This window comes from Calidris pugnax, unplaced genomic scaffold (genome assembly GCF_001431845.1).
Source record: "Calidris pugnax isolate Ruff unplaced genomic scaffold, ASM143184v1 scaffold18, whole genome shotgun sequence".
Classification (NCBI taxonomy): Eukaryota; Metazoa; Chordata; class Aves; order Charadriiformes; family Scolopacidae; genus Calidris; species Calidris pugnax.
This window is the reverse complement of record NW_015090812.1, coordinates 15,835,172-15,849,091: the sequence shown is the minus strand read 5'-3', so window position 1 is coordinate 15,849,091 and position 13,920 is coordinate 15,835,172. Positions and strand designations below refer to the sequence as shown.

The 13,920-nt window shown below is 43.1% G+C and overlaps 1 protein-coding gene and 1 long non-coding RNA gene across 3 annotated transcripts; both read right to left on the bottom strand.

Annotated features, from left to right (window-relative positions):
- Nucleotides 1-881: 881 nt before the first annotated feature.
- Nucleotides 882-3,501, bottom strand: LOC106886364. Its single transcript, XR_001411641.1, has 2 exons — nt 3,081-3,501; nt 882-3,040 (listed from the first exon to the last, which is right to left on the bottom strand). It is a non-coding gene; the product is annotated as an uncharacterized LOC106886364 (long non-coding RNA).
- A 1,395-nt stretch (nt 3,502-4,896) lies between these two features.
- LRRC8C (leucine-rich repeat containing 8 family member C) lies at nt 4,897-10,009 on the bottom strand. Of its 2 annotated transcripts, none has more exons than XM_014939203.1 (2): nt 9,871-10,009; nt 4,897-7,354 (listed from the first exon to the last, which is right to left on the bottom strand). In XM_014939203.1, exons 1-2 carry the CDS (start codon nt 10,006-10,008, stop codon nt 5,084-5,086), a joined length of 2,409 nt encoding a protein of 802 aa, XP_014794689.1. In that variant the 5' UTR covers nt 10,009; the 3' UTR covers nt 4,897-5,083. The 2 variants fall into 2 exon arrangements, with proteins under 2 accessions (XP_014794689.1, XP_014794690.1); XM_014939204.1 differs by having other exon boundaries at nt 9,894-10,007.
- Nucleotides 10,010-13,920: the final 3,911 nt, after the last annotated feature.

Genomic DNA, 13,920 nt, shown 5'->3' with positions numbered 1-13,920 from the left:
TTTCTCCTTCGCCGTCATTCCGATCCCGCCGGGTGCGGCACTGAGATGGTATCTCCTGCGGGGCTGGTGGGTGGGAAGGAGCAAGGCTGCAAGGAGCAGACCAGCTTTCCCAGCCCTCCACATCTTTGCAGGGAACAGCCCCGAGGTTAAGAGCAGGCGCCATCAGCAAGGCTTCTCCTGTTTCTCCACAAAGCCTGCTGTGTTCCAGGGGCGACACGTCCCTGGTACCAGCTCCCTGCCGGGGCTCATCCAGAGGCAAAGCTGAGTTGGGGTGCTGCACTTGCCACTTTTCTCCTCTCCCTGGGACCACAAGGACCGGAGAGGAGCATTTCTTGCTCCATCTTGGCTGGACAGCATTGTCTTGGTATAAAAAAACAAATCTGAAACGCATTATCGCTCCCAACTTAAAGATCCAGAGAAATGAGGAAAATGTAGCATGCCAAACGCAGACAGCATGAGCCCATCGCCTCTGGTCGGGAGATTTATAGAGGGTTACGTCAGACGCAAGGGCTAACAGCATCATTTCCCTCCGAGGCAGGGGGAGGCTGGAGCCCTCGTGCCCCCTGGGCTGGCAGGGTCCCTGGCATCCCCCCTCCCCACCCCAGCAGAGCACAGGGACCGGAGCAGGGGAGCTGCTCCCACTGGGAAGGCTTCTTTGCTGTCCGTTTTGCTGGCTGCCCAAGCGAGGGGATGGCAGGAGGTGCACAGGAAGCGAGGCCACGCGGCTATAAATCCCGTCAAGTCTAACGATGTTTTTTCAAGCATATTTTCCTGACTTCCCTCCCGAGGGATCAAACCCAGAAGATGGTTATGCCTGATCTTTAGGTAACCCAGAAACAAAACGTTTCCCAAACAAATAATCACATTGCAGTCTGACAATGTTCATTATTACAAAAGAATATTTTATTTCCATTTTTTCTGGGTGTACTATATTGCAATGTAACACTATGCAGGTCTATTATCATATTAAGATTCTTGCTACAGAATTAAGAAGTTTGTCCGTTTGGTCAAATTTCAAAGTTTTTCCTTGGTATTCTTACAGGACTCGTCACCACTTAAGCACATGAATTAGTGGAAGTGCCAGAAATGTGATACGAGACTTGGAGCGGGCGCTTTCCAATCAGAATTTACAAAAGTTGCTGGTCTGGCCAGATGCACGAGGTCAGCACAAATATCCATCCTAATTTTGGCAAAGGAGGAGATGAACACCTCCAGATTTTAATCACAAAGTAGATTTGCTATTCAGGCTTAATGTACTATTAAGGTTGTCTTCCTATTTTTGATGCGCTCTTTGTCATCTCTGCTTCCGTTACCAAGGAAGATTTGTATTATTTTTGAGCGATAATGTAAAATGCCTTGCTTATATTCTGGAAGTGTCTTGTGAGGCACCTGTTTAATGTAAGTAGTTATATAAACTCATACAAACCATGCCTAAAGTATTATCCACAAAATGCCCATCCATTCTAAGTCAAATACTATAGGTCACAGAAAAGTCTAGTATGCGTTGCATGTGAATATACATATGAGCAGTACATGAATCACTGAGTAAATATGGCACTTTTACATATTTTCCTGGATGTCATACAGAATTAGGAAACAATCTCCTCTTAGCTGACGCATTTCTAAAATACTGTAATACGGTTTTGGAAAATACACCCCACAGACTAGACAGTAAGAAGTTTAGAAAAGTCAACAGTGCAGCTACCTGAGTTTGTTCAATTAAGTTTAAGCAATAAACAGTAATGTGATACTTTATCATTCACTGTGAGCCTGAGGGTTGTCTACCCACGAAAGCCATGCCGCCTAACCCTGCTATAGATAAAACAGCATAGCTCTCCAAGCACATGGCTCAGCAAGATGATGAACTGACCAAGCAGCTCAGCACCTCCAAAGTGACCTGTCCCACCTTCTCCTTGCCCAGACCCTGGATGCAGAGTCCTGTCCCCTTGCTACTCCCACCCTAGTGTCTATCCGACCCTTTGGAGAGCTGATCCAGCAGAAAATTAGCTCCTTTTTTTAACTGGCTTAGTTTTCTGCTGGCTTAAAAAGTTGATTTGTCCTGTGGAGGGATCAGACCAGCACCAGACCAGTAAAGGTACAAGAGAAGCAGCTGGAATATGTTGACAGGAATAGGGAGCACAGGAGGAGGAGGTAACTGCCCCTTTTTGGTGGCAGTGAGCTGTTAGATTGACTAAGGTGTCTCAGCAGATCAAACCCTTGGAGAAGATACAGTTATTAGCGTGAAAGTGCTTAGACCGGTATAGTTTATTCCTGTCTAGAAGGTGAATAAAGATATACCAGCACAAGGCACTTTGTACTCATGTAACTGTGTCCACATGAGGGGTTGCACTGGTATCAGTATAATCAGTAACAAAAACTTCACATCCCCTAAGTGATGTATTTACAAAAATGGCCTAGAACAAGCTTCCAACCTTCAGTGATGAGGTGTGCATAACTTCCATTCAGAAAACAGACCACAAACTACACATGAAAAACAACATCAGACACAAAATAAATTAGGGATTTAAAATGCTACATCTAGGAATATAAAGATTTTTTTAAAAAAACTTTAAATGTAATCCCGTATTTCAAATCTAAGTGAGAGAACTATACAGCTCCACCGATTACATGGACATTTTAAACAGTTTACATTCATCAGGGACAACAGCACTTTGGTTTATATAATTAGGTTAAAATGAGCAATGACACATTTCTCTCCCCCACATTACATCAAAGTGAAATACATTTAGAATATATATACTGCCAAGTTGTTTCAATAAGTGCATTCCATACACAAGGGTAGCTCTCGCAATAGCTACATCAGTTATAGGTCTTTAATAGAACTAAAACCCCTTTTAAAATAAGCTTGCTTTGATTCCTTCATGCCTGACCCATTTTTGATTAATCACATGGATCTTCTCCAGAACATAGCCAAGCGCAAAAAATAAGTCTGACTTGGTACTGTGGCAAGCCCACATACCAGATTGCATAGCACACCCTGGATTCATGAGGAAATTTTCCTTTTAGTTCATCTCCCCACCTTTCTAAGTCAGAGTAAGCAAATTAGTTCATCTCCCCACCTTTCTAAGTCAGACTCTTAAAACAACAGTATGCTTTTGTACCAAGCTCAAGAATTCAGATTAACTGTAGCTCAAGACACGCAATGGCAATTAGAAAACATTTAAGAGCAACCAACCTGACAACCGTCAGGCAATTACTTTACATAACTTTAAACAATGAGCAACTCGTCATCTGCAATTTATAAACAGCATTGCCTGCTAGAGAAAGAACTACTTATTCCTAGATATTCTTGCAAAGCAGTGCCCGCATCTGATTCAAGCGTGTTGTTGGTCAGGATGAGGAGATCTTCTCAGCGGTGCCCGGTGACAGGACAAGGGGCAATGAACACAAGCTGGAACACAGAAAGTTCCTTCTCAACATGAGGAAAAACTTCTTTACTTTGAGGGTGACAGAGCACTGGAACTGGCTGTCCATAGAGATTGTGGAGTCTCCTTCTCTGGACATATTCAAAACCTGCCTGGATACGTTCCTGTCCAGCCTGCTCCAGGGGACCCTGCTTTGGCAGGGGGTTGGACTAGATGATCTCTGAAGGTCCCTTCCAACCCCTAAAATTCTGTGATTCTGTGATATGGTTAGTTTTGATTAGCTTAAATCAGCTTGTGAGGAGCACATGAGTTATCATATACCTGCCAAAAAAATGAACCCGCCATATACCTTGCCTAAATGAAAGCAAATGGCTGGATTAAATAAACAACTGAACATGGCTTCAGAGGATAATGTTCCCAACCTGATGCATAATCATTACAGATTATTTTGTTGTTTCAAACAGCAGACTTCAAACTGTATGATTTCCAATTTAATTACTATCTGGGAGATGAAAACATAGCCTCCATCACTGTTCTCTGGCAGGTTGGGACTTTAGAGAAGTTAAAGTATTCGTTTAATCTCATTTTTGCATATCTGCAACTGTTCCTACACTGAGCTTGGTCATATGATACCCAGGCTCAATTAAGGAGAGTATTAGATGCTATTTCCTTGTCAGAAGCTTTACAAATTAAACAGGATTGCACTTTTTCTGGATCTCATTCCTGCAAGCATCCCGGTGGGAAGTGAAGTGAGGGAGGCAGAGGACACTTGTCCCCTTGCAGGCTGGGTGTTTAGTGGAGGATGGGTAGGGGCTTTTTCAAGATAGCGTTTCATCTCGCTGGGCTGATGTTTCCAACACAGTGAGTTCGTTGCACCCCTTCCATTCAAGTTAGCAGGAAATGGGCAGCCGCATCCCTTTGCACTGTTTGGAAAATCTCCAGCGTGAGTCACTTTGGTCCTGACTCCTCTGTGAACTGTGACCTTACTCTTCCTGCCCCGGAGAGGAAAACACAGTCAGTGCCTCCTGCTCGGCGCGGTGCGTGAACTGAGAGCTAGACTAAACTTGCCAAAAGGCCCTGAAGGAGTTCTGCATGCTCCCTCAGACCCATTGAAACATGTAAAGAACTTTTTCTACTTGCTTTGATCATCTGAGAATACCACATCATAAATAAAACAGGATGGTCAACCCAGGTTTGATCTTGTTAGATGTTGAAGACCTTCTACTGCCACTGAAGAAGAGAGGAAACAGGGTATTCAACACCTGCAGCACCAGCCATTGAAGACCACATCCTAAGGGATTAACAAAAACTAGGAAGACAATATAATCATCTATTACAAATTATGCAACCCAACATACACAGTTTAAGCACAGTTCCCCTGTTGGGATTAGGCAAAGGAAAAAAAAAAAAATCAGCAGATAAAACCATTTACTTTTACCAGTAAAAATTAAGTTACAGATACCCTTGCTCTCAGGGCAAAACAAACTTAAAAAATACCTTAAAACAGTGAAAAAATACGAGAAAATTTTATTTAAAAATATATGTACTCCTTACTCCAAATGTGTTTGTACAGAAAGGATTTGTTTGAAAAAGAAAAAAATAATAATGACAAACTAAATGCATATTCAGAGTATGCACTTTCTACAGCGTATTTGGTAGAAGAGTTATTCCTGTAAAACTGAGCGAGAGGAAGTTAGTTATTCAGCTTTCATTTGTTCCCTGACATCAGAAGGCAACGTTTCAAACAAAGTGTCTTCTACAATGAAAGCAGACTGCTTCAGAGCTCTACATTCACCGAGCTCGGGTGGGAGGATTTCAAAGTGATTGCCTTTAATATCCAAGTAGGAGAGGAATACCAAATTACCAATTTTAGGTGAAAGGACTGACAAGTTATTTTTCCCAATTTTCAGAGTCTTAAGTTTTTTGCAAAAGTATAGTTCATCTGGCACACTCTCCACTTTGTTGCAAGTAATGGAAAAGTATTGTAAACTCTGCAGAACTCCTATTTCAGGTGGGATAAAGCGAATGTCATTGTAAGACAAATCCAAATATCTGATTTTGTTGCATAGGAATAGGTGGGATGGAAGAACCTCTATTTTGTTATGGCTGAAGGAAAGCCGCTCGAGACTAGTGAGTTTCTTTATATGCTCTGGGATGTACGTTATACTGTTGTACCACAGCTTTAGGATTGTCAGTTTTCGCAGATGTTGAAAACTTACTATTTCTTCAATGGATTTGAGGTTGTTTTCTTTTAGATCCAATTCCTGAAGACTGAGAAGGCTGAAGACTGCATGAGGAATGCGCTCTAAATCACAATGAACCAACTCCAGCTGTGTCAGGTTGACCATCTTCTTCAGGTTGTTGAGCATCACTAACTTAGTGCCGTCATTATAGATGCACAATTTTTGCAAGTGGCTTGAAACATCGACTGCAGATTGTGGGATTTTGGACAAATTACTCTTAATGTAAAGAACTTTAAGGCTTTTAAGTTCCCGAAAAGACTCCAGTGTAATGTTTTTGGAAATATCGTGACTTAGGGAGCCAATTAAATAGAGCTCTTCCAAATTTCGGAGGCCATACATCCAGTGTGGAAGTTCTCTGATGTCATCAAACTTCACACTCAAGATCTTGAGATTCTCCTTCAGAAACGCCAAGGCGGCACTGTGGATCTTCACAGAGCACTGGTGCAACGAGAGCTCCTGGAGATTGTCCAACTGCGCAATGGTTGCTGGTATCATTACATTGTTAATTATTTCAAGTTTTAAAGACTGCAGCTCAGTGATTTCAAAAACCGTGTCCGGTAGTCCAGACAGCATGAAAAGCTGTAGCTCCAAATGGTTATGGGAGTTTGTCTGTAGCCTCTGTCGCAGCTTATCTGCGGTCCACTCGTTGTTTAGGTTCAGCTGTTTCAGCTTATTTTCACTGACTTCAGACAGGAAGACAGCAAATCGCTTGGAATACAGAGGATCATACTGATCGATCATATGCAGCATAAAAGCAAAGTCATTCTTGACATCTGGGATATCATCAATTCCCGTCTCTTGCCGAACATACTCAAAAGAATATTCCTTCAGTGAACGATAGAATAACCAGTATAGTGTGTAAAGGCATGTCAGGCCATAGATGCTTACAAAGCACAGGTAGCAGTAGGAAAGTTTGGAGAATAGATGTGCCATTGTGTGATTACAGCAAAAATTCTTATATCCTGTCATGTCTTCTATATCAACATTACAGACTACTGTAAAATTAACTTCTGAGACAAGTGCTGTGTTATAAGCAATAATAATAAGGAATTTAATTACCTTAAGCACAGTCTGGCGAACGTACATGACATAGAGTATATCACCCTCCTCAACATGCAGTCTGAATTTCTTCACCTTTTCAAACAGTGCTTTGGCCTGTTCACCTTCTTTCTTATCTAATGCCCCAGGTGTCCCCTTATCCACAACTAACTTCTCAGGGATTGATTTCAAAGACTGTGTTTTGACCAAAGTGCCTTCAGTGCTTGGCTGGACAGTAGCAGACTTGTTTATGTTGTTCTTCCTGTTATCTTTCTCTTCAGAGTCTTCCCCTGAGACTTCAGATAAGGCTCTTGTCGTCCAGGGAGAATCAAAACATTTCCCAAGTATTGAAATGAAGTGTTCGATTTTGGAGCTCGATCCGGGGAATTTGAACCAAAAGTTACTACACAGCATGAAGACCAGTGTGTGTATAAGGACAAGGTAGGGGAAGTACTTGGCATACCAGTGCAGGGCACGTTCGTAGCACACCTGATTGATAAAGCTGTATTGCTGAAGGTCCAAATCAGTCTTCAGTCCTTTCATTTCAACCGTAGCTGGAGGGGTGGATGGCTTGGGTGGAGGAAGGGGGGTTGTATCTGGGATTGTGTTAAACTCATTTGAACTATTAGATTGGTTCTGGCAAGGCTGTATGCGCTTTGGAAGGCATATTATCTTGTCTTGCATGACCTGAAACACACAAAAAGATATCTTTTAAACTGATGTACAAACAATGGTGGCAGTACCAATGGGTAGCCGTCCTTGGAGTTCCTCCAGCTGCCAGGCGCTCCTCCCCACAGCCTGGCACTTGGCCCCAGAGGCTGTGCTATTATCATTACAATTCCCAAGAAGACAATTGTTCTACACACCAAGAACTAGGTCACCCCTTTTCCTCTATGGTCAGTTTTCCATAATTTGAATAAGAGGGCACTGAGATAATCCAGAAAAAGGAAAAGTGTGGCTAATGTTTCCAGAAAAGACCAGGGATCTCCTGCATTGCTCTCCCCAGAGACAAACAAGTAGATCAAGTATCTGTAGATGCTTGAGACATTTAGCTTTATACATGTTAGCCTTGATCTCAAAGGTCTGGCTAAAATTCTTGTCCTGCACTCAAATTTCACAGGCCCTTTTAGCTATCATGTTTTCACTCATTTCCACTTTACTCATAGTGGTTTCAGGCATGCTTTGGAATATTTGTGTGCATACTCACCGCAGTTTTAAATCTACTATGTTTTGAGCGCAAGTTGGTAAAAGTGCTTTAGCTAATTTGAATATGAGGGCATTGAGATAATCCAGAAAAAGGGAAAGTGTGGGTAATGCTTCCAGAAAAGACCAGGGATCTCCTGCATTGCTCTCCCCAGAGACAGACTGCTCTCGCCAGGTGTATTCATTCTGGCTACACAATGTTCAGAGATAGCTTAGGCTTGAAAGCAGCATAACTGCATTCATGTGGCTGTATGCTCACACTGTGATGTCTTATCACACAAAAATGGCTGACAAAGAGCTAGCGTGGGCATATCTACGCTGGGACACTATTAATCTTCAGTCTTAAAGACTGATAGGGGTAATGGAAAATTGGTGACGTTTGGGTACGTGTGCACATGGGACATAATTTTTATTCAGTTTCCCATACATATACATAGAGTGCTCATACCACACAGCCATGAGAAAAAACATAGCTCTGACTTTCTGTCCTTGAATCTGTTTATAATGCAAAAAAAGAGAAATGTTCTTGATTGAGGCTGATTAGCATGTTAGCAAACTGAGGTCCAATTACCTTTGGTTTAACTTGGGATAACAGTTCGAGTTCAGTTCAGACTCCCTGTAGGTCTGAATTTATAATACCAATCCATGTGATAAAACAAGGAGGTCTCTAATTTGTCCTGAATAAGTAACTAACTAACTGGGATTAGCCCAAACTAAGAATGTATGTGTAGTGCAGATGTGTCCTTTGACATCACGGTTGCTGAACACACTAAATATAGGATTCACAAGAGCTACCAAAATCAGACCCTCCTTGATGATCCACCCTGGTGCAGGGAGATGCTGAGATGAAGCCACATGTGTTTTGAACAATATCACTGCCATAACTGTTGACACATCCAACACTCCTGTGGTTAATGTTTGTCTGTAAATGCTATTCTGACAGACATCCTTACTTACACCCTAGATTCATGCCTCTGGTAGTAAGTTGGAATTAAAAAAAAAAAAAGCCTGTTATTTGCAGTGTTTCCACACATTATATTCAAGTGTGCTTCATCCAATCACGCAGGTAAACTTAAAAATAACAGATGTTCTACTTTGCATGTTTCAGCAAACACTTAGCTACTAATGCAAAATTCAACCCTATATAAAGAGATTTTTAAATATGGACATTGTATCTTTTCAACTGAAAATACTTGAAAATGGACAATACAGGCAGAACTACAGTTGATTTCATGTGAAATTCGGGACATAGTATGCAAAAATTATTCCCCTGAAATAAGAGCTCTGCCAATGTGTCCCTTTAGTTCAATTTCTAGATCATGCCAAGAAACATGAGATCCACGTTTGAATAAGAACTATAATTTTCTATTTTTGTGGGGTCCATCCCAAACAGTACTTCCCATTTCTTTTCAGCTTTTGGCTCTCTAGCAAAATGTAACTAACAGTGATTGTCAGTAATGTCAATTGTTTATGTGTAAGCATCCTCAGAGATGCTTTGGAATGGAAGAGGCACAGTTGTGGGTGGTGCTGATAAAATAACCACATTCATTTCAAATCTCTTTGAAGCATAGAGACAGAAAGAATATTAACATTTCCCAAATAAAGAAAAACAGAAATTACAAAATTACATTTTTCAAACTTCTAAGCAGAAAAATGTTAACAAGTAAGAACTTAAGTCGATCATCTGTTTTGTTATGTCAAATTGTGTCGAAAACAGGCATCCAGGCACAAGTCAAAGCAACAGCTCTTATTTTTACTGGCACTGGTCCAACTACTCTAGTGCAACTCTGCTGATTTACAGCTGCTAAAGTCTGGTCTGTGTTATTTGATGTTGCTACCTAAACAGCTTTAATCCTGGGACCAGCAAATTTTTGCATTGTTCATGGTGAACCCAAGAGATAAAACAAGACGTGACACCATCTTTCCGAGGATCTTCCTCATTTGTGGTGTTCTTTCAGCACCCAAGGGCCCCCGCCTCACCTCCGCCACATGTGTTTTACCTGTAACGTGCACCCAAACACACCGATCATCAGCATGGCGACGGAGAGATAGTCCGTGAACACATCCCACCAGGGCTTCAGCACCCTGAACGCCGGCTGCTGCTCCGAGAACTGCCGGAACTCGGTCACGGGAATCATCGTCCTGCAAAAGAGTAAGGCCAGTGCTCAGCCTCCTGCAGCCCGTACCCCTCAGCCTGTGCAAGAAAGTACTTCTGGAAGGTTTGAAACAACACAATCTGGAAACGAGAAGCCCAGCATGTGGCATAAAAGTTCCCAGCTACGTCCCAAGCGGTCCCTCTGACACCCCACCTCAGAAGAGCGATGCTCGTGCTGCCCCCCTGCAGCTGCTGTGAGGGAGAGAGAGCGAGACTGGGGTCCTGTCCATGCAGACAGGCTAATCCCCTCTCTGCACTCACTCCCACTGTGTCTGATGGGCCAACGAGGCCTTATGAATCCCTGAAAATCAGTCTATTCTGTAGATGCTTGAGACACTCAGCTTTATACATGTTAGCCTTGATCTCAAAGGTCTGGCTAAAATTCTTGTCCTGCGCTCAAATTTCACAGGCCCTTTTAGCTATCATGCTTTCATTCACTTCCACTTTATTCATAGTGGCTTCAGGGATGCTTTGGAATATTTGTGTGCATACTCACCGCAGTTTTAAATCTACTATGTTTTGAGCGCAAGTTGCTAAAGTGCTTTAGCTAACCAAAACTACAAGCAGATCAAGGGCTTTATCTTCACCTCAGATGTCAAGGCTTACATCATCACCTCCTCTGAAAAATCAGCTAACACATGAGCATGTACAGGCAAAGCAACTGATTTTAAATCCTACAGCATATTGTGTAACCGAATCCCTGAGATAAAACCAGTACTGAAACTCCCCAGTATGTTATGATGGAAAGATAAATGCACATGGGAATGGAACAAAAATACTCCCAAGAGCAATTTACAAAATTTGCTCTTTAACTAGTGTTGTAAATGCTCACCACAATCACTTCATATCACAGGAATATTCGAAGAGTCTATAATCCCGATTCAGCTGATGCCTGGGACCCATTAGTGCGGGTCCGGAGCCATCCAGCTGTGCACAGGCTTAGTGATAAGCGCACACTTGCTGATACGCTGCCCAGGGACTTAAGGGATTCAGTTCCTTCAGAGCCAGCGGTCTGGCAGAGAAGGTTTCAGGCACCAACGGCTGCAATTCATCACAAACATACAGCCATCCCAAGAATTCAGAACTGACCATACTCGAGTGGAAAGATGGAGGACACCTTCTCAGGGACAGCTGTGCCTCTGCTTGCCCAGCTGATCCTCAGGAGGTACCACAGTCCCCAAAAGCAGAAGGTGATCTCTGTAAAATGAGTTTGGGTTAGTAGCTGGGCTGAGGCTTTGCAGCTTTCTGAGGGGGCAGCATAAAAGCTTCTTAACTCTTGGTCCCTGCTCCCCTGTCCTCTCGCAACCCTTCTGTGCTGCTACTTGGCCAGGCAGGAGAACCTCTCTCTCAGCCTCTTGTTCTTCCAAAAGCTGTCCCTAGGACGCGTGCTACAATGGTAGATGAAATCACACACATCTCTCACGCAGCTGGTGATCCCCAAGAGGAAGGCAGGCTGTCCTCTGCAGCACTTGCAAATTAATAGACCATCAGTGAAAACGATGGCAATGCAAGCCTGATTTCACACAGCCAGGTCAGAGGCTCAGCAGCGTCCGTGCCAACAGCCCTCACTTGCTGCAGTGGTGGCGAAGGAATGCAGCATTTTTTATTAAATTACACACAGCCAGGAGCCACAACTCTGATTTTTGCGTGCCTGTCTTGCAAATGCTCAGCAGACACACCAGGGAAGACACACCTTTACAGCAGAGAATGGCTCGGGCAGCTGCTGTGACAAACCTTTGCTGCCTTTCACTTTTCTTTTAGAAATACTGGTGAAAAAATGGATCTCATAAATTAAAGGTGCCCCCTGGGGTGTTCAGTACAGGCCCAGCTGAACCTGGGCAGAGGAAACCCTCAGCTGGCAGCTCCCAGCAGCGCCTGAGCTGAAGAACATCATGCCCCCATCTCTCTCCCATCCCTGCAGGCACTTCACCATTCCTCACCACCATTGGTAAGGAATTACCCTCCACTTTTTTATTTCCACATAAGATGTAGGTGACTGGCAATAGCTGCTTGTAAGCTTTAAAAAATAATTCTTCTACCAAGCACTGAAAAACCCCAGAAAATTCTCAAAGGAATACACTAATACAAATGTTAGCTAATCAGTTGCCATGCAACAGTCCCGCTCAAAGCTTTGTAACACATATACCACTGTCAGCTTGGGTTTTAAGGCCAGGTAGCTGACTGGAATGCCATCCATACACCCAAGAATATGTATCTACAGATTGCTTTCAAATCATGGGGGTCTGACAGTTTCTTTTCTTTTTCCTTTCCCCTTTAATAATGGCTTATGGGTTCTTTTTCATCTTCTGATGCCACAGCCTCCAGGGGTCCAACTCGTAAGGTTTTTCCAAAAGTATAGACAAACCAAGTGTCAGATAAGACACATTCATGTTTCCTACAGTGGAGCCTCTTGAGGAAACATGAGCGCTCACATGCACCAAAACCCGGGGAGAGGCAGCTCTCCCTGGTTAGATGTCCAAGCAGCTCCCCAGATCTGAGCCACGGCGCTGAGAACGGCGGCAGCACTGACACAGGGGCAGTGCCTGACAGCAGATGGGACTAGGAACAATCTTACAAATTGCTGTGCAGGGACAGCTTTCAAGACCAAAAATTAATTTGGCTGTTGCATTTGATAGGTTTCACTCTGCATTTTTAAGGGCCTTTGTTGTATTGTATATTTGCTTTATTTCTTCTAAGTGATGTGTGGGGAATGTAGATGAAGGCAGATAGTTCCTGGCACCACAAACACATGCTGCTCTGATCCCTTGTTCCCTTTAGAGGCGGCTGTTTGCATCGTGTGACTCCTCATTAGCAGAGTGCACATACTGCTAGCCTGGTTAATGGGCCAAGCAGAGGGAGACATGCATACAGAAAGCCTCTCTGAGCCGTGCTAGAAAACCCATCTGTGAGGGTGGAAGGTTTGCAGTCCAACATGAGACGTCAAAATCTGTCTGCCACTTCTGTTTTTCTTTGTTGTTAAAAAAGAAAACAAATGTTACTGAACGATGGCAATGGTACTGCACATAATAATGATAAATAAACCAACAATGTCTAATGCCAGGCAATATTTTTTACCTTCAGGAAAAAAAAGACATTCACAAGAAGCTTTAAATGGAAGTTGGACATGAAGAAGTGGGATAACCATTTTCTAACATTCTCTGGAGAAACCTTATTGCTTCTCCCCTTGCTGCACTAGCAACGAGGAGAAAATGCTGGGAAGCGGTGCAGAGCAGCCTGGGCTCACCAGCGCTACCTGCACGCCCAACAGAATGGCACCAAATCCCTTTGTATTTGCCTCCCTCTTCCCTCTAGCTCCTTTTCCCTTCTGGCCTGTCCAGTGACTGAAAGCACATCTATGAGAAGTAGCCTCAGAAAAGCCACAGCAGGTCCACATGGCTCAGAGCAATCTTGAAAACCTCCTCCCAGCTGTGGCCAGAGTCAGGCTTGTCCCCACTGCTACGCCCAGAGCCACACCACTGCTAGAATGCTCTACAACCACACACAAACCAGGGCTGTTCAAAAGAAAATGATTCAGTCCATCATGAATTTAAACAAATCAAAACAGGGATGCTAAAACGTCACACTGCAGCCACAATCACAGCAATCTCTGGAACTGCACACCATTTACTGTAGGTTCTTATCTCTTCTTATAACAAGGAGGGAGAAGCAAAGGAGTTCAACATTTCAGCTGGTGAAAACTAAGCATTAGTCATTTCAATTCACTCACATTCAAAATGCCATTTAACGCCACAATACCTCATAGCTGAAATGTGGAGTCTGACTTACATTAAATACTATTCTAACCTACTTAAGGCAACACTGAATTCTAAATATTGGATTATTTTTTTTCAATTAAAATCAGAACTCATTCTCTTTTTTCTCTTGCATTTCTAAT

Excerpts from the sequence above, each read along its gene's own strand:
- LRRC8C (XM_014939203.1), bottom strand. The coding sequence starts at position 10,008 with ATGATTCCCGTGACCGAGTTCCGGCAGTTCTCGGAGCAGCAGCCGGCG. Across the intron at positions 7,355-9,870 it reads TGTTTGGGTGCACGTTACAG|GTCATGCAAGACAAGATAAT; the intron begins GTAAAACACATG and ends TGTGTGTTTCAG.